The 23,702-nt window shown below is 43.2% G+C and overlaps 1 protein-coding gene across 6 annotated transcripts in view; it reads right to left on the reverse strand.

Moving 5' to 3' along the window:
* Positions 1-23,702, reverse strand: part of PTPRG (protein tyrosine phosphatase receptor type G) — a 542,845-nt gene that overhangs the window by 78,956 nt on the left and 440,187 nt on the right. For 4 of the 6 annotated variants that reach the window (XM_080995608.1, XM_080995607.1, XM_080995606.1 and 1 more), the window contains exons 9-12: positions 10,109-10,293; positions 6,077-6,185; positions 4,564-4,613; positions 2,248-3,151 (exon numbers count right to left, since the gene is read on the reverse strand). In XM_080995608.1, the coding sequence (XP_080851734.1) occupies positions 2,248-3,151; positions 4,564-4,613; positions 6,077-6,185; positions 10,109-10,293 (1,248 nt within the window). The remainder of the gene's footprint in view (positions 1-2,247; positions 3,152-4,563; positions 4,614-6,076; positions 6,186-10,108; positions 10,294-23,702) is intronic. The other 2 variants (XM_080995611.1, XM_080995609.1) reach the window with 1 other exon arrangement.

The following is a 23,702-nucleotide window of genomic DNA, read 5'->3' on the forward strand; positions in this document are numbered from 1 at the left end:
ATTTATATCTTCATCAGGGTAGTGGGCTGATTGTCTGCTTTAATTTCTTTTTACAACCAATAAAAAGAATGGAATCATTTGGTGGTGGGGATTGCTTAGGGGATGGATTAGGTCTCCCCAGATGTGGGAATGGATCAGCCACTTCTGAACAATTCCTTCCATTCATTTCTTCAATGGATGCAATTTTTCTTCAATATATTCCTACTGCTAACTTCCAAACAGGACTAAGTTATAAGGCCATGGTGGGTGGTAAAATCTGGCAGTATACTTGCTCCTTTCCCATTCTGGGGGACTCTGGGGTTTCCCCATAGATTCTCAGGTATTCAATCAAATGGGACTGAGTTCTTCCCAGTGCCAGGAACACACTGGATGATTATTACTCCTCCTCTAACAACCAAGTATTTAAACAATCCATTTTTAACATTTTAAAAAATATTCCTAATAGACCAATAATTCAAGTCACATTTAGCTGACTATATAGCTTCCAGGATCATATGTGGAGGTGTGTTTGTGTACATGTATGCAAGACTGGCCCTTCATTAGTCCTTTTCAAATGCTCTATGGAGGATAATGTCAGAAAAAAGAGGCTGGGTGCCCAAGTCAGTATTTCATTTTTGAATGTGAGCTCTTTTAGAACTCCTGGGCGAATGCCATCTTATCTGGTTGAATCACCCCTCCCAAAACCAATGAATTTGCTCTTCTGTACAACTTTTTCTTCCAATTCACCATCCAAGAAGAATTGTTGGAGTGTGGCCTCTTTCCTATACCCTCTTTGTGGAGACAGATGCAAAGAACTCATCTATCCTGTCATCCTTGAGTGCTCCTTTTACACAGTGGTGGTCCAGTGGCCCTACTGCTCCTTCGGCAGGCCTCCTCTATACAACGTATTTGAGAAACAAAATTGTAGGTTTTTGGGTTTTTTTAAATTATCCCGTTGCACCCAATATCCCTTTGTTTTACATACAATACACCTGGCAGAAATTATGTTCTTGAGTTTTCCCCAAGGTGACTTGGATTGCACTTCCACTTTTTAAAGGACGGCTTCTACTCTTTTATTAGCTTCTGTGCCTTCCCACCTCACTATTATTCAATATGATTTTATTTAACAATATTGCCTGTGACTAAAAACAACAGCAAAAGAGGCAAAGGACAAAAGAGGGTGGAAGAAAACAGGAGAGAAAAAGTGAAGTAATTTACATTAAGACTTCATAAGCAGATTGGTGAGAGAAATTGAAGAAACCTACCAGCCTCTGAGCTCAATAAACAGAACACTGGTGCACACTCAAACTCACACCTACACAGAGAGAAATTCAGGCATGCAAGTAAATTGAGAAACAGGATACCTAGTTTAAAATTAGCCAACAGGAGGAAGGTGTCATCCCCAGCTTCTCACATAGTAGATTTGCCCATATACTGAGTGAATTTTGAGTTCTGAAACCAGGTACAATAGCACTAGAGGACTGCTTGTCTTGTTCGCCAAATAGAAACTGTCTAGAGTAACCCAAATACTGATTAAAGTGGACAGGGCAAGGGGGTGTTGTGTGAAGTCATGAACTCAGGCCGCTATAAAAGACCCACAAATGAAAAGAAGCTTGGGAGGTGTGTGGATGGAATCAACCAAGGCTACTTAATACGAGTTGAATATGGTTCAAAGTAAGCCTACACCTATTGCAGTTATTCCATTCTCTAGCAACATTTGGGGTGATGCTTCTAATGCAAGCAAGATGAATCTTCTTAGGAAGGTGTGGAGAATTGTCACGAGACACACAAACTATTTATTTCCAAAACAAAAAAATTCCTTCCAGTAGCACCTTAAAGACCAACTAAGTTAGTTCTTGGTATGAGCTTTCGTGTGCAAGCACACTTCTTCAGATACACTGAAACAGAAGTTGCCAGACCCTTCTATATAGTGAGAAGGTGGGGAGGGGTATTACTCAGAAGGGTAATATTTATTTCCATTTAGGGTTTATGACATCTACCCTTCCTTTTGCCGCCCCAGATCTGGATGCTGGGTTCCATGCTGAAAAATTTAATGTACGAAATAATCATGAGCACAGTAATTACAAAAGGGTTTGATAGAACATGTAATGAAGCTTCCTGAAAGCATGAACCCAAATGTTGGTGCTACAACACTACAAAAGCAGCCGAAAAGCATCAGGGACATTTTGTTGCGATGAACAATTTCTGACACACTCCCAGTCCCGACCCCACACTTTCCCCTCCCTGGTACCTACACAGTTAACTCACCTGGATTAATGGTAATAAATCTGTTGTCTTTTGGTAAGGGTGTCGTTGATGCTGTCTCTGGTCTTATTGGAATTTCTCGAGTGTACTGTTCATTTGTGTATGCTGGTGGCACTTGGGTGGAAGGGACTGTTTCGTACTGAGAGTCTGTTTCCGTATCTCCTTCTTGTCCGGGACTCCTACCTGTTGGGAAAATGTTTTGGCTTTGCCCTTGATCAGGTATGGTTTTATTCCCTCCCTCCGTAGTCCTGTTGGGAGCAAGAGTGGTGTCTGTAGCTTCAGTGTTATCCTGTACCTCGGCAGCCTCAGTCGTAGCATTTTTCTCTCTTTTTTCCGAATCCTTTTCTCTCTCTTCTTCATGCTCTCTCTCCCCATCCTCGCTCTCGCTTTTCTCGTCCTTTTCCCCATCCTCTGCGCCTTCACTGTCTTTTGTGAGGGCGGAATCGCTTTCCGGGGCTGGAGAGGAAGATAAAGCCTCTGTGGTAGCGAGGACGGGCCTCGCCGACTGTTTATTGGTCGAGGCAGAGGTCGGGAGGCGAGTTGGCCAAACGGTGCTAGGAAAAGAGGAAATACCACTACTGCTAAACCCAAGGCCTGCAAGCAAAGTGCTGGTGACCACAGAGGCCACCGTTGCCTGGCTCCCACTGGAGGAAGGCCCCATTCCAGTTGCCATGGATACAAAGGAAAAGGGGAGGCCTGAGGAAGTCCAAGTAGAAGATCCAGAACTGATGGGAGCCATGTCGGCTGATGGTGCAGGAGAAGCTGTAGGCTTGAAGAAATCACCAGGGGGAACAAGAGAAGAAAACACAGCAGAGAGAGCATCAGTAGAGGTACCTGACATGCTACCTCGGCTCTTTTTTCCTTTTGATTTCCTTTTCTTTCCAAACACTCCATTCTGCCCATTATTCTGTTTAAATAAGACAAGTATATTTAAACAATTGTGGTTAAAGCTAGCCGGCAAAACAACACAGAGATTCACAAGACAAAGAAAACAGAAGGCTGAAGACAACTATGTTACGACTGAGGCCCAGCTCAAATCAGAGCCAGAGTTATAGTTTCTTCCTTTATGATCAAGGAAGGCATAGCAATGAATTTCACAGTGGCATTTGGGTTTATTCCCTCCCAACCCCCCGCATGCAGGTATGATCTACTCAAGAGTTAAAGTATTCTAAATCCAATTGCTTTCAGTAGGTGAGTTAAAGCAACAGAGGCTTAAACAACACAAGAGATTCACTGTGTGAATCTGAAATAAATGGGATTTTGAAAAATAATTCTAGGTGGCTTTCATAGACACGTTTAAAAACTTTAAAATAATGCTATATTGTTTTTCTGCATCTCTGGGGAATTTCCACTTGAATCCCATTTTGTCAAGACATTTTTACTCAGCTCCAACGAATATAAAAAAATAAGTAAAACATAGGGCCGCGTAGTGCATTTGCTATATTTTACTGCTCCATTATAATTTTGTTTGGATGTAATTTTCATTATGTTTAGCACATAGTAAAATGTTATTATGTTTAGCTTGGTAGCACATCCTTACCTACTTCTTTTAAAGAAAAAAAGGATATGACCTTTCTGCCAACCCACTCCTCAGTTTTAAATAATGGAATAGAGTCTAACAGATCAATCAAGCAGAAAAGGAAAAGGTATGAGAAGGGTTTGTGGATTTTTTTTAAAAAAAGATTAATTTAAATAATAATTAGTTTGATTAGACCTACAAGTTTTACTTCCCTGATAGTTTCCTCCTATTATAAAGCTTCACCCAGTTTTCATCAATCTTATGCTTGCAATAGAAGAAGGAATTTTGAACATCATTCTAGCATATATCATTGATGTTTAGAATTTTTTACTCTTTACTGCTGATTGCGTGGCTGCTATCAAAAGCCAGTTCCAAACAGGACTAAACAAAACCAAAAATAAAATGGTGATACTATCTTCTCACTCTTTTGATTCACATCAGCAGGTTCCCCTCAATTAATTACAATGCTCTTTGGTGTATTATTCAGTGTAAAAACACCTTCCCGATTTATTTATTTTCAAAATCCAGTTTCACTAACTTGCCTTAATTTAACACATTCAAACATATCGGCATAGTCCTAGGATCATAAGTAATATTGAGTTATAACCAATGATGAAAGACAAAAAAAGAACTCTGCATCAAAATCATTTGATTCTTTGAATTTTAATCAGGACTTAAATCAGGACTTAAATCAGGACATTTACTATATAACGCTGCCACCTGCTGGAGAGAACATTGAAGTACTTTTTTTTTAAAAAAAAAATGCTTTTCTATTCAATTCAATGATTCATGTCACTTACCACTCCTGTTTTCACTATCCTGGTCCCTTCAAAAATTCGAGTAGTATTAGCTGGGGAAGGAAAAAGTAGTAATAATCTTTAAGTGGATTAAGTTTCAAACAACATTAAACACTATACTTTTATGTTTTTGTCATTTCAGTTTCTAGCCTAACGATCCCAGGGTGAGTTACAGTAAAAATAAATTTAAAAAGGCTCCAATAGTCTGGATTCAAAGATAAAGAAATGGCTGTTTTCCAATCAATTGTTTTTTCCAATAGCTTGTATTGAGGCAGAGGGGAACTATAAACAAGCTTATGCCTTAGAATGAGAATTGAGACTTCTAAATTCTGTCCCTTACCCTTGCTCTGCATTCCCACAAGCCAGCAATGCATACTGCAAGATTATGAAATGAATTTCCTATCGTTATACTTTTCCTGCTTTTCCTGTCAAACCATCTCTTATCCCCTCCCCACCCACAGTTCTGCTACCTCAAGTCTTTAGGCAGTCAGGGGTCAACACTTATAACTGGGCATGTGTGGAGATGCCACCACAAATGATAGTATGCCTTGTGTAAATATAAAATGGCCGTCGAGGGCCCAGTCCGGCCTTGTGCGAGGGAGGCAAGCTTCTGTTTCTGGAATTAAAAGTTCAATTATTACTCCTGACACAATTGCCTCAGTTTGGATCTGTGTCAGTAGAAACATTGTCAGGATTATATCATAGGAGTGGTTGAATACCCAGCTGTGTTTCTGTGTCTGCAGCTTCAGACAGGCAGACATTTTTGAGGATCAAACTCTCCTTCCTGAGAGGTGTATATGATTTTAAAATATTTAAGCTCTCCCCATGAATACAAAGAGGCATATACTCTCTGATAGCTACCAGCTTTTTCTTTTTTCTTTTAAAAGGGATTGTAACACATTTCAAACACAGATGTGAGAACACGTCACTAAACCTGAGCACGGGGTCATAAGAACAAGACCACTGTTGTGAATGCCAGTGGTCTTTTTTTATCTTTTGCTCTGCAAGAAAAACACTTCCACGTTTTTCAACATCACAGCCCCATTTGCAATGTTAACCCCATAACAATACATAGCTGGTAGAGTTGGGGTTGGTATATGACAGCAAGCATTAGCCATAGGAAGAGGAGTAACAATTTTGCAAAATTTGGTCTTCCAGATTTTCTTTAGAACATTTAAAGAACTTTTTAAAGTACTTTTTAGCCCACTCCATTATTTTTCTCGGGATTCATATAGCATCTGAAGCATGCTGGATCTGCAACAATAGCACCGGCCAAGGGTCAGTTCTCTCTCCCAATTTGGGATGATGGAAATGAACTCAGTGGTTTGTCATACTGTGAATCATGTCAGCAAAGTTTTCTCTTTCAATTGCGTTTCCACTTTATGCGATTTTATAAAAGCACTGTTCCTAAATACCATGCCAGCTTGACCGCCCCTCCCCCGGACTTTAAACTCTACACACTTTTCCCTGGGCAAGGTAACATTACAAGAGAACAGGATAATTGCATGGTTTTTACCTTTAAAGAGCATTGTCTGGCTAAAATCACTGCGCATGTCATTTCGGCACACTGCTTGAACTCTGAACAGATAAAGGATGTCAGGTGAGACATGGCTAATGATGGCTTTCTGTTTAAAAAAAATAGATATTATTCAGTTTTATCCCTCCCAACTGGATTCTGAACAATCAGTCTGTAAAACAAAAAGAAAACTTAGAAGAGAGTTTACACGAGGGGCAAGCTTATCAGAGAAAAACCCACCCTCTGGAGCAGGATCTGCATTGAGGAGAAATGCCAAAAGGCACAGAGGAACATACAAATTCTGCAGGATTTATGCAATTTTGGGGGCAGACGCAAACATCAGCCTTTGTTTACAATAAGCAGTGGGCACCAGATGAAACTAGCGATGAGGGGATCTGCGGAATCATGTAACTCAGCCATGCCTGACTTCAGAGTGTTAGAGGAGCATCTGTCTGCACAGGAAGAGGCAGTGGCAAAGATCAGCTACCATTTAGCAGTTGCCTTTGCGAAGCAGAGATGCCACAGGGGAGTGTGACTCAAGCCCAGAATACAAATTTCTAGGTCGCTGGAAGGAACGCAGAATGCACCAAGTTCAATCATTCTGTTCTAAGGTGGGGAACCCTTTTAAGCCCAGGGGTCATTTTTTCCTTCTGACAACCTTCCCACACAGTCAAATTCAAGGACATATTCCAGCCAGGCAAAAACATTCAAAGCAGCTCCAATAGGGGATGTGGGTGGGGACGAGGTCTGGCCTTGCAGAGATTCCTGAGGGTCAGAAAGAGAGGCTTGGAGAGCTGGATGTAGTCCTTCAAATGTTGTTGGATTCCACTTCCCATCAGCCCCAGGCCACCACAACTACTTGTCACAGATAATGAGAGCTATAGTCTAACAAACATGTCAAAGATCACAGGTTCCCTAGCCCATCCCTGCTCTAAGGGGACCAAAACGCATTTACAAATATTTATACGATCTGAAGAGATACCAGAGTTTTGTAACTGGATTTGTAATGGCTCTTGGTCAATCAAAAACAGCAAATGATTTACAAATTTTCCAAAAATAAAATGATAAAAGCAGCTGGTAAACAGAATTTTCAAAGTATGGAGGGAGGCTCCAGATTTCTGTCCCTTTGCCATATTGTGATAATGTATCAGATACTAAAGGTCTGTGTGACCTTCTGACTTGGCTAGCCTCAACGTGACTCAAAAGCCAGAACAGGCCTCATCAGAAAAAGCTGACGTGTGCTGGGTGTCTGTTAACCACAGGAAATCCTTGTCTGTGTAATCAAAAGTTTGCTTTCGCTAGGCACAATGGAAAGATTATTCTAGTTGCTCTTGCAGAATTTCTTTTTGTCAAGAAATCAGAAAGCTTTCTTTGGGTCATGCACTCATCAGAGGTTTACTTGGAGACGGATCATGTGAAAATTAGAATATTCCCTAAAACTAGTCTTTAAGCTAGTTGAAACAATTGAGGACTTTTTCACTGGATCCTTGGTTCACACGTCATGTCAGGTCGCTTTGGAAGGTCAGAAGACCCTCAGAACACAAGAGCTGAAGCCCTCCCCCCCCCACTTCCCCATGAAATTCCCTGCCTGCCAAGTTCCTCATTTCCCTCATCTACAGGAAGACTCCTGGTTAAAGGTAAAGGGACCCCTGACCATTAGGTCCAGCCGTGGCCGACTCTGCTTTATTGGCCGAGGGAGCCAGAGTACAGCTTCTGGGTCATGTGGCCAGCATGACTAAGCCGCTTCTGGCGAACCAGAGCAGCGCACGGAAACGCCATTTACCTTCCCACCAGAGCAGTACCTATTTATCTACTTGCACTTTGACGTGCTTTCGAACTGCTAGGTTGGCAGGAGCTGGGATCGAGCAACGGGAGCTCACCCCGTCGCAGGGATTCGAACTGCCAATCTTCTGATCGGCAAGTCTTAGGTTCTGTGGTTTAACCCACAGCACCACCTGCGTCCCCAGGAAGACTCCTTGTTAGGTACCCTTTTATCACTGCTATTTTATTCATGGTTGAATATTATACCATTTTCTAATCTGCCCCAAAGACCCAAGGGTAGGGGGGGGGAAACTATTTGCTCCTGCGGATGGGCAAGCATAAAACAAATCCTATCCTTTTCAAGGCTCCATTACTTCTTGCTGCCCAGAAAGTTTCAAAAACAAACCACTTATCCATCTCCCATGGAATTGTGATGTGGATTATTTGGGCAGACATTTTCATAGGGTAAGCTGGTGGAGAGAGAGTGTGTGTGCCTTTCTCCCCATGTAAATCATCCTCTCTGCCCCCATCTCCAGCCCACCAAATAGTTCTAGAAGAACAAGACTGAGAAAGCACAGGGAGGAAAATACACATGGAGTAGCAGCTGAGAAGTGCAGGGGGTAAAAAACCACAACCACCCCCCTCCCCTGTCCAGTTAGGCAGCCAACCTCTTGGCCACAGATTGATGCTGGCTGGGAATCATGATTCTAAAGTGCCAATTATTATAGCATCTGTAATAGCTAAGCAATCAATTCTAAAGCAATGAAAATGAATGGAAATTGTGCAACAGCCATTCCTGGGGGACTACACCCTATGTTTGTAACTATATATTTTTTCCTGATTAATGCACTCTGTTCTTTTTACTAATTAGAAATGGGGGTAGGAGGGTGGGGGAATAATCTTCCTTAAGAGTGCGAAATGATGACAAGTTTGAGATTATAATACAGCCCTAACCTTGGGCACCTTTCAGAAGATTGCTTTCTGATTCCATGAAGTACATCACTCCCTAACGTGACCCAGATAACAACTTCTAGTGGGGGGAAATTGAAAATATAAATGGAAATTAAGTAAAAGAACCTCAATCTAAGGGAGAATAAGACATGTATTATTCTATAAACTGATTGAATGGTACCCAAGGAGTGTGTAGTTGCAAAGGAGGAGAAAAGATAACTGTCATTAGAAATTTCACTCATTGCGGCTGCATTTTTATGTGCATATACAATTACTGATTTCATTATTCCAGAAGCTTGCTTTGATTAACAATAAACTGAGCCCTTTCAAAATGGAATATGTCACTTTCATTCTAGACACATGGAATTTTAAAGGCTTGTACAGTTATTGCTTGCCTCTGCTTGGGCAGCAAGTTGAATGCCAAGTAGATCCCACCTTAAGTGCTAGGCCAATATTCCAATCCATATAGACTGCCCCGATTTAGGCTTATGTCTCTTCTCAAATTTAAGCCGCCCGTTACAAAGGTACATATACTACATGTATAGCCGGCTCCAAAGGCCCAATCCTGTGAACGAGCAATGGATGTGCTAACATGAACAACCTCAGAATATAGCTCATCTCCTATTCACAATAAGGACCATTAGAGGGATTTGCAACTTCTGCCATAAAGCGAGATGGAGAACCTATGGGCATTCAGATGTTGTTGGACTCCAACTCCCATCACCTTCAGCCAGCACAGCCAATGGTCAGGGATGGTGGGAGTTGGAGTCCAGCAACATCCAGAGGGTCACAGATCCCTTAGTATGAAGCAATGTGCAGGGAAGCAAGTTTCCTTCCATCATCAAGCTTAACTTGTTTCCAAGCTGAAGGGTTAGGAAGCTGCTTCATAATGCATCAGATCACTGATCCATTTAGTATTGTCTACACTGACTGGCAGTGGCTCTCCAGGGTTTCTGGCAGGGTTCTCTTCTGGTCCTGGAGATGGCAGGGTTGAACTTGGGACCTTCTGAATGCAAAGCAGATGCTCTATCCCTGACCCTAAGGTCCTTCCCCATAGAGGTATAAGTGCAATACAAGACGACAAAGGTGTTTGGCCATTCCTCCTATACCTATACAAACCAAGAATCAGATTCAGATGTTTTGAAGTTGTGGAACAATGCACAGATACCAACAAACACCGTATGTGTGTTAAAAGGAGTTAGGCAGAAAGTATCCATTCAGCTTAAGGCCCAGGTGATTCATCCCCCAGCCGTCTACTGAGGAAACACACAGTAAGGCTATCTTAACGCTAATGGCAACTTCCGATGCTGTGGTTTTTACCAGGTCCTTGTCGCTGTCCTTGGTGAAGGTTTTTTCCTTCTCATCTTCGTTTTTAGCCCAGCTGTAGGAAATCATATAGTTCATAATGGGAGGGTGGTAGATCATCTCTGGTTGATTCCACGTCACCAGCAAGGCGGTTCTGTTCACTGGCTGCACTTTCATGTTGACAGGCGGAGTACTGCAAACTAAACAAAAAGGGGGAACAAATAAATATGCCATGCCTCTAAAGCGTCGGGAGAAATAAAAGTCTCTTAAGCATTAATTTAGAAGCCCGATCTAATCTTGAGTGGAAAACACTTCACTACCACTATAAGCAGTTAGTGCTGCAACCTCTCTTGCTTTCTTTTCTACCTCCCTCCTTCTCTAGGGACTTTTCAAACCATGACAGTGAGTCCACATCTTGGTCCCACAACAAGGGACAGGAAAGCATCACTGACGCTGGGGATTCAGGGAGGCTTGTAACGTACGAACTACACCTGTCAGGGCCATAGCTTCTAAAAATAGCTCACCAGGAGAAAATACAAGACAGAGAAGAGAGCCTGTATGGTTCATTGCTTTGGGTAGTTTATACACACCAATTACTGAAAGCCTGCAGCAGTAAACCCTTTCTACATGTTTTCATTGCATATGCCAAATAATTGAACCAGAACTACATACATGTCTTCTGTGTTGCGGTTCCTGAGAAAAACCAAGAGACTCATTATTATTTTTAACTCCTCTTGCTCATCCCTGGCAGCTCACTTTTAAGAGTGTCTGTCTGGAGCAGAAGTGACTAGTCTTTCCCCCCCACCCCACCCTTTTTTCGCCATTCACCCTTAGCTAATCTCCCATGGACTCTATGGCATTGGTGAGTGCAACTAAAAATGGGTTTGGCCAGGCAGCCCATTCTCTCTCATCTGCAGATATCGCACACATGCATGAGACACACAGTTGCCCTCTCTTCTCCGCTTATCTGTGCAGCTCAGCCAAGGAAAGGAGTTATCAACCCTTTTCTGCTCATCAAAAGATTGCTCTGATGACTGGGGAGGGTGCAATTTGCATTCCCATCAGGTAATACTTGAGCTTTTCTTTTTGCTGCCACTGGCAAAATTGGTGAGGTCTTAGGAGGTGAGCAAAAATTTGCTTGTGGGGAGGCTGGATCATGTCCCCAGACTGGGTGGGGTGGGGTGGGTGAGTCATCCCTGCTTTCGATGACCAGCTATGCTTAAGGTTAGTAGAGAGTAAACAGTTCAGTGTTCTTGAAACAGCATGGCACTAGCACAGCGATGTGTCTGGAACCCCTGTGCACAAATAAATACGTTAACAAATGAAAGCATTGATAAACGATAATACAGGATTTTATGCAGAGTTATGCTGCTTACAAGTGCTGAAAGCCTGCACAGCAATAGCAAATGATTTCTGCGAGTGAGGAAGGAACTGGAGACAGTGATCATGATGAAATAAGGAAACCTGAGGGCAAACCTATCCATGCTCCAGCTGGACAGCAAATTAGTGCATGCCTTTTGTGTGAAATAAGAAGTCTGCCGATTTATGATGGTTGAATCAATTTTTTCCCTTAAGCAGCAGCAACAGTGTAAAGGAAATGGAGAACACTAGGTGGCACTAATAGGCTATTGATAAAATGCTGTGCTTTTCCTGCAATAAAGAGAGTTATTTTTAAGCTTAGGAAACCGTGATTCATGAACATAACATCGGGACAGGTCCGCAAACGTTCTTGCCGAATTTTAACCTCAGAGTCCCAGAGCATGCCAGATAATGGGGTGTATTTGCTGACAGTGGGAGTTCAAGGTTTCACTCACCATCCTGCCGCATACGCAGAGTGCCTTTCACGCATTCAATACACTTCCCAGTGATCCTTGCCAAAGTCTTTTCAATTAAGCCACCTATTCCTATCACCTATATTGCATTCAGAGGTCATGGTGAAACACTGTAATGGTGCTACCTCATGGGCTGGGGCAGATGTAATGCATAAATGCAGTTTATGGGTTGTGAGAAGGGCATGGAAATGCGCAGTAGAGTCCTGAACTGAAGTCTTTCAACCAGGCAGTGTTACCTGCCATGCTGATCTATGATACAGGAAGCTTGAGGGAATTTGTGAATGAGAGAGGGTAGATGTTCACGATTTTGTGGTCCACTCCTAAATCATGGGTGCACATTATCTCTGCATGCCATTAGGGTTTGACTGCAGTGGTACCTCGGGTTACAGACGCTTCAGGTTACAGATGCTTCAGGTTACAGACTCCGCTAACCCAGAAATAGTAAGTCGGGTTAAGAACTTTGCTTCAGGATGAGAACAGAAATCATGCGCTGGCGGTGCAGCGGCAGGCCCATTAGCTAAAGTAGTACCTCAGGTTAAGAACAGTTTCAGGTTAAGAATGGACCTCCAGAACGAATTAAGTTCTTAACCCGAGGTACCACTGTATTTCCATTCTGTGTCAGTTTCACATATTTTCAATCAAGGCGTCCATGCTATCCCAATTCTGCAGATTAAACACACCCACATAAATCACATTTATACTGTATGAATTTCCCCTAAAACAAGCATTATTGCATGCATTTTACTCTAAATACTTAGTTGGACACCCCCCCAAAAAACGACACATTTTGTACACACAGTTCTGAACTGAAACTGCTTTGCAAATTTGTAGAGGTTTGCAGTCCTACTTGATGCCTGCATTTTTGAAAATGTTTTAGTCAAAACACTGCAAATTAGACCTGTTTGCTGAAAAATGGGGACCAAACCCATTTCTCCCACATGCTTGCTTTTGATCCCTTATTCCATAGGTAACTGTCAGCTATGTCTCCACCTGCTTCCTATGTCCACAGTTAAGCTAATCTGGAATGTCAAAGACTTTTAACGATAGGTCTGCAACAAGCCCACACAGACACCTATAAATGGCAACTGCTATTTTCCCCAAATATATTCTTTCATATTAAATAGCCACATCAATTATTCACAATGAAAATTTCATCAACACCTGTGCAACAAAAATAACACCTCTCCTATAACTGCATCATTCTTTTTAATTAATTTAACTTTCAGAAGTGTAACTATTATTGCACTAAATCTGAAGAAGGTCTAGCGGATGCATCTTGCATCACAGTCAGACATTTTGCCTTATGACAGACTACCAGGGGGATTTTGCCCCCTGCTCTGTACATTTGATTCATTTCTACAGCACCACCCATGTACAAGAACCCTGGAAGAGGCTGGGCCAATCACAATGCTCCTCTGCCCCACCCTGGCTATGATCAGGAGCCCCACCCATCCACTGCAAAAGCCTGCTTTTGTAGTCAGCCTAAAGTTTTGCTGTGGAAGGAGGAGCCAAGCTGAACTGAGCTGAAAGCTAATCTGTGGAGTGGTAGAGAGATGCAGGTTTATGGCTGAGAACAGACAAGCTGTATCCTGAATAATGAGGTTCAAGTTTGTTTACAATCCTCTCGTATTCATGAACCAGATGTTTTCAGAAAAGTCAGGGTCCCATTTGAATTTAATTTCTAATTTAATATCGGACCACCTTGATCCCTCCCACACACCTTACAAAGAATGAGAGGACTGGTCTCTGCCCCAAGTGGCTTGCTATCTAGAAACAGACACAGGGGAGAGACAACAGACAAGGGGAGGGAAAGTGGGGCAGGGACAAACATGGGGGAAAGAAGATTTGTGTATCAAAGGCTTCATGGGAAAAGGCGGCCCTTGAAGGAATCTGCAGGCAGTTCTTGCACAGGCCACTTTGTTCAAACCTGGGCGGTATGATCTTGGTGACATGGAGTAATGCATCCTGCCATGGGAGCATGCCCAGTGCTAGGTTAGTGTGGAAAACTGCAGCATGGCATTCTGGGGCTGTTAGCAGGAGATGCCTCCAAAGATGGAAGGAGGCATCTGCCCACTCTGATTCAGCCTCTTGTCTTGCTAAAAGGACTATGAACTTCAGAGTGAAGCTATTTCACAATGAGAAATCTTCACTAACTAGCTGATTTATTCAGCCCCCTTCCCCTCCCCACCACCTGCACCCCCAGCCCCCAATTATTCTAAGGCACAGGGGAACCGCATACCATGATAAGCGCTAACTAGAATACTTCAATTGACGAGTGAGCAAAAATAATTTTCCTCCCTGTTTATAAAACAAGGCATTTGCTTAATGAATATAGGTAAAGCTCCTGAAGACACAATAGAACCAAAAACACTTGATCTGATCATTCCAGCCCATGATTTAATTAAGGTGCTACATAATAAAGTAGGTAATAATGCAGCTAACCCCTGAAAGAAAGAAAGAAAGAAACACAAAGTTCACAGCAATTTGGCAGTCTATAGAATCTGCATCTTTCTGTGTCACTGTTCCCGCTTCGTTCATTATTCTATGATCAAAAGGGGAGAAAGCTTTGCTACCCACCCATTTTTATGTGGGTTTTATGATGCCAATTCCACCAAATTTCTCCCGCAGAAAGCAAGCAAGGGTGAAGGAGCTAATGGGAGGAACAGCATTGCCCAGATTTTATTCACTCCATTTATTGTTTCTGTCCCACTTTTCCTTCCTGAGGGAAGCCCAATGTTCGTGTCATTCCGGACGGAAGAGGCAACAGATATGCCGTAGAGCTGAGCATTTCATGCACATCCCAAGGTCAAAAGATTCTCCCAGCTCTTGTTATGAGGGGAGGGGACTTCTTTAGCAGGGAGCATTGCATATCCATGGAAACTCCCTCTGCAACTGAAAGCCCAGATCTTCACCATCACACAGGGAGCCTCCATTAATACCAAAGGCTCTTCCCACTAACTGTAGGTGGGTCAGAGGTAGTTAATGTGATCTCAGGGGTGAGGCTAAACACAAAGCCCTGAAACCCTGTTGTGCCCATGTTGCCTTTTCCCTCTGAATAGGAAGACTACAGCCAACGCTTAACTTCTGTAACACAACATGCAACTGAGTTTAGGAAAATAGGAAGTCACTTTACATTGAGTCAGAACACTGGTCCATCCATCTAGCTCAGTACTGTCTAAACTGGTTGACAGGGGCTCTCCAGGGTTTGGGTCAGGAATCTCGCTCAGTCCTTACTTGGAGATGCAGAATACTGAACCTGGGACCTGGGACCTTCTACGAGCAAGGCAGAAGCCCGACCACTGAGTTAAGATCTTGCTCTGAAGTCTCTCTCTCCATTGCAGATATGGGAAAGAAAGACAATGTGAGTTGAGGCTGCTTATGGAGGGTAGGGATTGGAGAATGGGGGAAACCTAGTTTATGGGCATTTCTTCTCTGCTGTTACATAGCACAAGGCCAGCTTACAAAAACAATTTGAGCAGGAGATCCCAGAATGGAGGGGCAGGGGGCTGATACACAATTAGGTTCTTGTCTCCATTTACACCTCCGTGCGTCATCAACAAAATGAAAAAACAAACAAACCCAAGAACAACAGGCAAAGGACATCAATTCCACTAATGTTAACATTGATCTAACACATGGGTAGGCAAACTAAGGCCCAGGGGCCGGATACGGCCCAATCGCCTTCTAAATCCGGCCCACAGACAGTCTGGCAATCAGCATGTTTTTACATGAGTAGAACGTGTCCTTTTATTGAAAATGAATCTCTGGGTTATTTGTGGGGCATAGGAATTCGTTCATTCCCCCCCCCCAAATATAGTCCAGCCCCCCACAAGGTCTGAGGAACAGTGGACCGGCCCCCTGCTGAAAAAGTTTGCTGACCCCTGACCTAACAGGTTCTGGGATTGCACCCTTTGGTGATACCTCATCATCATTATCATCAACAACAACCACCACAGCAGCAATAACAACAACAAAAACAGCAACAGTACCGGTAAATTATTTTTACTACGGCTATAGTACAGTTACTACAGCAGTAAGTTACTCTGAGGGGTTAGGAACGGGCAAACTATAGGAAACAAAAAACAACATTGCGACTGAATGCACTTACACATTTGGATTGCATTTGGGGATAGGAAATACGAGCAAGAGGAACAAAAAGGTGTTGCTAAAAGAGGCCATTTAAAAATGCACGTGCTTTTATAGCACATGCACTAAGCCAGTCCACAAGTTTCATTTCTGTTTGCTTCAAGATTTTCTCTTCGTTCTCTTGAAATCCATCCAAATTCTTCCTTTTTAAAAAACTGGGATCTGTCACTGTTTTGTTCTCTATGACAGATTGTGTCTACTGTTGAAACAAACGTTCTGCTTAAAAGAACCTCAGGTGGTCCCTCTCCCTCTTATAGCTCCCATAACGACAGGAAATATCTTGCTCATATTTCGTGCAAGGGTCACATCCAGACCTTCTCAACCTGCTATCACACATTGTATATGACACACTATAAAACAAGAGTTTGCAAACTGAATGAAGACATTCTACCAGAGATTTTCAGTTTCCTTTTATTCATGTCTATGTCTATATACTCTGAGGCCTACAGAGTAGGGGTGACTAACCTGCAATGTTGCTGGAATACAGTTCCCAACAGCTCTGAGCATTTCTCATGCTGGCTGGCTCTAACGGGAGTTGGAGGCCCACAACATCTGCAAGGCCACAAGTTCCCCACCCCTGCTATGTTGTTGTTTAGTCGTTTAGTCGTGTCCGACTCTTCGTTACCCCATGGACTAGAGCACGCCAGGCACTCCTGTCTTCCACTGCCTCCCGCAGTTTGGTCAAACTCATGTTAGTAGCTTCGAGAACACTGTCCAACCATCTCATCCTCTGTCGTCCCCTTCTCCTTGTGCCCTCAACCTTTCCCAACATCAGGGTCTTTTCCAGGGAGTCTTCTCTTCTCATGAGGTGGCCAAAGTATTGGAACCTCAGCTTCAGGATCTGTCCTTCCGGTGAGCACTCAGGGCTGATTTTCTTAAGAATGGATAGGTTTGATCTTGAAGTCCATGGGACTCCTCCAGCACCATAATTCAAAAGCATCAATTCTTTGGCGATCAGCCTTCTTTGTCGGGAGGGTGATGTCTCTGCTTTTTAAGATGCTGTCTAGGTTTGTCATTGCTTTTCTCTCAAGAAGCAGGCGTCTTTTAATTTTGTGACTGCTGTCGCCATCTGCAGTGATCATGGAACCCAAGAAAGTAAAATCTCTTGCTGCCAACAACGGGAGCTCACCCCGGCGCGGGGATTTGAACCACCAACCTTCCGATCGGCAAGCCCTAGGCTCAGTGGTTTACACCACAGCGCCACCCGCTTCCCTTCAGAGGATGGGTAGGTATATATAAAAGGGGAGGGAATCTTTGTTATTAAATTACAAGCAATATGCCCACCAACCACGCATGTGCGTAGACATGTGGCCACAAGACTGGGCTCCCTAGCTTTGGGAAGAGAGTGACTGGCCACCAGAGTAAACTCCCCTTAATGGAAGGCATTTCTTCATTATTGTAAGGCAGAGATGGCTAACCTTTTTGGCCTAAGGACCATATTTACCTTTCACCAAGCCTCGGGGATGTGTGTTGCCTGCCAGAGGTGGGTGTGGCCAAAAGTAGGTGTGGTCAGCCCACCTGACACTCTCACACAAATCTTCCAGGCATAGAAAAACATCTTTCCTCCTTGTTAAGTTACTGGGGGCTCATTCAACGCCAAATCACCTGGTGCCATGTGCTCTAATGACTCAGATTTTCTTCATTTTTTTTAATGTGTAGATACCTATGAGATAACCTCAGATTAATTTTTAAAGATTTTTTTGGTCCAAAATTGAGCGCAGGAGAAATTTTTAAAAATTCTGATTTTTGCGCAATTTAGGCGAATGCAATTTCTGCATCAGTTTAGAAAAAACCTCTGTTTTGCTTATTTTTCAACCAACTGGGCTTATTTTGGTATCAAAATAAGCTAATTTTTGTCTCTTTCAAAAGAAGGTCCCAAAATGGTATTAAGTGCCACAGAAGAGGGTCACTGACCATTCAAAGTGAATTATTGTAATTTTTGTACCTTGGTAGGCTCAATAAGCCATAGCACGCAAACCACAACTAACACACGTATCATACTTTTTTTGTAGAATGGGCTAACCATGAACTTGCTATGTTTTAAAAATAAGACTGGCTGCTGGTATCACAAAGTCACCGATGGCTACCTATTCCCCTCTGTAGTACCTGTAATACTTACAGGAAATGCTGACATATTTTGTACACATGCATTGTAGCTTCCTTTTACCTCTCAAGTTTCAGAGGTAAGTGATTTAGAAGGAGAACAAGGACAGACAGACTTGCAGAGGTGTGGGGGTATTATCACACAAGATACTTAGCCGTCATGCAATTAACAAAAAACTATATATAGACAATGACGACACCAGGTCCTGTTCTCAGGTTGACACATCAATGAAACTGTACCAATGAAGGAAATGGTGAGAAGGAAAAATAGACAAGGCAGCAGAAATCTGAAATCCAAACATGATGTACCTTAAAATAATATTAATAATAATAATGGAAAAATCCAAAGGGACCACACTGAAAGATGTGATTAGAATCTTCCTGATGTGCCAACATGATGCAAGGTACATTATGAAAAGGAAGCATGTGACGAGGATGTAAATACTGGAGGGGGAGAAGAGAGAATTTGTGTGGAATACTTGAGAAATATCACAGATGCTGATTTAGAGTCAACGCCACTTGGTAGGTGCTAATGTAGTAAAACTATAACTGTTCATTAACTAAGTCTAGGATCACAATTAAAGGTGGCACTTGAAGGCAAATCCCCACGGGTGACAAGCAGCGCCATGCGAGGCTCTGGCGAAGGGCAATCTGGCACCTTTGGGGAGGCAATCAGGCATCTGCGGCGGAGAACTCTGATGTCAAGAGGACCCCTCGGGGGACGCTCGGGTAAGTGTTGTGAAGCTTGCAACAGCACAGTTAATGAGCCCCAAAGCTTTGGAAATGATATAACAAATATACTTCTATAAACAACAATTTATCACCTTAAATCAGAGATACTGAAGGAAAAGATCTACAGGGGGATGAAGAACTCCTAATTCTCAATCATATGTGTGTGATTTTTTTATATTATTTATTTTAAAGACACCCTGGGTCTAGTTTGCCTCTCCACTTTAGATGCCAACCTGTGAAGGCTCAATAACCTGCACTTCTTATGCCTCATTTTGCTTAGTAAGAAACAGCCACAATTAGGTATGTGTACCTAGGGCATCAGGGACGCAGGTGGCGCTGTGGTCTAAACCACAGAGCCAAGGGCTTGCCGATGAGAAGGTCGGCAGTTCGAATCCCCAAGACGGGGTGAGCTCCCGTTGCTCAGTCCCAGATCCTGCCCACCTAGCAGTTCGAAAGCACGTCAAAGTGCAAGTAGATAAATAGGTACCGCTCCGGTGGGAAGGTAAACGTTGTTTCCGTGCGCTGCTCTGGTTTTGCAGATTAGTCATGCTGGCCACATGACCTGGAAGCTGTACGCCGGCTCCCACGGCCAATAAAGCGAGATGAGCGCTGCAACCCCAGAGTCGGTCACAACTGGACCTAACGGTCAGGGGTCCCTTTACCTTTACCTTGGGCATCACCACCACACCATACATTGAATCCAATTAAGTGAGCTGCCCCCTCCCTGGGGTCAGGTGGGCCACGATCTTGCTGCCCCCCCATTACACATTCATGATGCACTTTAACTGATGTGTGCAAAGGATTTGAGATTCTTAGGAGTCTAATAATTCAAACTGAAGTATCCACTCGATTCCACAGACCAGATGCAGCTGTGGTGGAGCAGTTTGCTTGGATTTGAGTGTCTATCCGTCAAACCCTCCAACACCTCACTTCCAGCTGAGCAAAGGCCTAAATGAAGTACACAAATTAGATACAGCTCAGCCTCAACCAAAGTTTACAGTGTGACCCTAATTCCCTTTGCTACAAAATGGATTTAAATAACCATAAATTGTCTGGACAGTACAAGAAGAATGCCTCACTGCATGTCTATATCCTCCCCAAATTGTCCCTTTTGCTGTAAAACGTTTGAGACTGGGAAGATAGAACAAGTAGGCCCTGCTTATATTTCTAAAGGCAAGACCTTAAAAAAAGAAGAAGAAAACCTTTTTAAAGCCCTGAAAACCTGCAGCTGGCACTGCTCCATGAAAGCACCTCCAAAAGAGCAAATCCTCACGTGCAGAGCAAATTACTCTCTGATTTTCAGAAGAAAAGGGCTGCTTCTGCAGACATTTATTCCTAGAGGCGCCCAGCTTCTGCCAGTTTATGGGCACCTCCTATGTTTTGCATTTAGATTCCCCACTGATGGGCACGCATTGTTGGGGATATCTAGATCAACATCAGGAATACCTCCAGACCTTGGCCCTGGAGTTGAATCACACCTTGACAGTGCAGTGATGATTTGCTGGCATTATTATGAGCAACATTATGCTGGTTTCATTGACAGACACTAATAAATGTTGAAAAGCAAGAGTGCCTGTCTGTAATCCACAGCCCACTTACTCTGGAGTAGTGCCATAAAAAGAAAATAAAAGTCTATGGCACTAAAGTGGGTTGTGGCCATTCTCCATTACTTAATATGGGATGTGTGGCTTTATTTACTACTTGTCAGTCCAGGATCAATAAATCATATACAAGTTCAGGTTATTCTGACTGCCAGATCAGATTTGCACATCACTTTCAGATCTAAAATGCTGCAAAGAAGTCACGTTTTCACCTTGTTGACAATTTTAAGAGTCAGTCTTGATTTACAGTGACAGGAGACAGAAAATAAAACAACATGCTCTGGAAAATAAAAAAAGGCTTACTGTAGACTCACAGTAAGAACCATAAAAGTCTGGAAAACCAACTGATCAAACTGCTAAGGACCCTTTCATAGCCTTCTTGATATTTTTTTTTATTGGTCAGATTGGAATATTTGTTTGCTGCTTTTCCAACAACAATGCTAAGCTCAAACCGTCTCACAATAACAACAACAACATTAAAAAGCAACATTATAATCACTATAATCATATAAAAGCCACAACAGCATATAACTAAGGCAATAAACAAATCATTTCATCCAACGAGTAATAAAATTCAATATGAACTCATAGCAATTCAAAGCAGCAGAAATGGCTGCTAAGCACCATCCCTGTACCTGTTGACATACTATCTCTGGGAAGGGGCTAAGCTTTCTTTGTTAATTGTAGCACAGCGGTGACAAAATCACTTCTACCGGCAAAAATGTAAGCAGGTGGGTCTGCATTTCATCTGCTGTGAAAGATATTCCTGAATATTCCAAGTCTGAATGAAAACACTGTCTCGCCAAACCAGAATTCCTATCTCCAGACATGTGAGAACAGAAAGTGGCGACTCAGTTGTGGGGAAAGATAAGGGTGGAATTGGACCAAGACTAAGGGAACTAGGAGGCTGGGAAGGAGGCAAGGATCTTGGCTGGAGGATGGAGTACTTGAAAGAGTTCAGAAAAAGGGCAGGAAGATAAGAATCCGGATCTGGTACAGGTCACAAATGATACACAAGAGACATGAATAAATACTTCAGAAAAGCAGACATTCAAAACATAGGAAGCTGCCTCGTAGACTATTGATCCATTGAGATCAGCACTGTCTGCTCCAACCTTCCTCAACCTAGTGCTTTCCAGATGTTGTTGGACTACAACTCCCATCATCCCCAGTCAGACACGGGAGTTGCAGTAGTCCAATGATATCTGGAGCGGACTAGTTTGGGGAAGGCTGGTCTGCTCTGACCGGTCGCAGCTCTCCAGGGCCTAAGGACATGCAGTGAGTTCATGACTCAGGTGAAATTTGAACAGGGAGTGCTAAACACAGAGGCAGTGATGCTTCTGAATACCAGTTGCTGGAAGCACAAGGGCTCTTGTGCTCAGATCCTGCTTGCCAGTTTCCCACAGGCATCTGGATGGCCACTGTGAGAAAGGGGTGCTCAATCCCAGGAACAACAAGTGCAGTTTCTACACACACACACACACACATGGACCAGTGCAAATGCACCCTGATACTTTTGCTGTTATTCTCTGACACCATCAACAAGGATGATAGTCAGCGTGTGACCAAAGCTCTTCTATTTTTGTTTGCCAGTAAAAAAAAAAAAAAATCTATGTCCACAGTGCATTTGTGAATGGATGACACCACAGAGGGATGTAGTGATGTTAGGAGTTGAATAAACAAGCTGAGCTTCTTCTGCTCATGGATTTTGACTTCAAGTCATTTCATTTATATGTCAGCAGCTCGGGATGTGCAGCAGATCAGCCATTTCGTTTCCTCCCTCACCTTTGCTGAGGCAAAGGCTGCAGGAGAGTCACATTGCTGTCTCTCAGCAACAAATACAAGCCAGCCCTGTCACCTTCAGAGGGAGGCATGACAATTCATTTCAGACTGGAAACCCTGGGAGAGCGTATTTCTTTTCTCCAAGTTTGCAAAAATGCACCTAGAGCTTGTTGTCCACTTAGCACGCCAACCAAGCCTGAGAGAACTGCATCCCATTTGTCACTGCAGACAGAGTCTTAACCATAAGCAGCCACTCAAGGACAAGCTGGCCTGAAAGGAGCAATCATCACCCCATGTGCCCCACTAAAGGACGGAATAGGGGTGTCCCTGGGAGAAATTGCCAAGCCACCCAGGAAACAGAACTATTCCAGAGTGTGTGGTTTCATATAACAGCTCTGCCAGTCCACTACTGGTGGGTGGGGGGAGGACAGCAATCTGCGCTGGCATAATTCACAAGGCATAGGGGTGAAGAGCTCAAATAGCTGCTCAGTCTAAGATGGAGCAAAACGCCAACAGCTGTCACCAAGACACCTGGAGATCTGGGCTCAAATCCTAGCTCCCATTTGGTCTTGGCGACCTGAATTCACAGATCATTTTGACATGGTGATCTTTGTCATGTTGTACTAGACCAGGCTTCCTCAAACTCAGCTCTCCAGATGCTTTGAGATTACAGTTCCCATAATCCCTGACCACTGGTCCTGCTAGCTAGGGATCATGGGAGTTGTAGGCCAAAAACATCTGGAGGGCCAAGTTTGAGGAAGCCTGTACTAGACATACTAGTGAAACATCTCCAGCATGTTTGAGATTACCAAAGAATCTGCCTTATGCTGACTATTGATCTACCCAGCCCAGTATTGTTTATTCTGACTGCTAAGGGTTCATCAAGGCACTTTTGCCTACCACTGCTACCTACCGAAGATCCTTCTAGCACCATCATCTACAGAAGCCATTCCATTTGGCTCTAATATAAGACAGGGAGAATGATGGAACTGCAGGGCCTCTCCTTCAACTGTGCAGGGAGAACAGCAACTTTAGGATGCTCTCTTTGAAATCTTTTAATTCCAGTTGCTCATGACAAGAGTTATGTAACTAAGAAACGGTACCCAAGTTTGCTATACCTCCCCTCCTTCCCCCACAACCTCTTTTCCTTTTGTGTTGTGTCTTTAAGATGATAAGCTTGGGGGCAGGGGCTGTCTTATCGGTGACATTTGGCAAGCTGCTCTGGGGGCCTTTTTCTTCTGAAGACTGGAGAAAAAATACCCTGTGCTCCATTTTGGAGGAAGGATGGGACAGAAAGCTATAAAATAAGATAAATATAAAATAAACAGAATATGCGCTGCAGAAAGTTTCCTAATTCAGGCTGAGCCACACAAATCACATGGGAAGCTGCATGCGCTGTGCTTGCGACTATAA

Source organism: Podarcis pityusensis (genome assembly GCF_964106645.2).
Source record: "Podarcis pityusensis genome assembly, chromosome: 2".
In the NCBI taxonomy this organism is placed as follows: Eukaryota; Metazoa; Chordata; class Lepidosauria; order Squamata; family Lacertidae; genus Podarcis; species Podarcis pityusensis.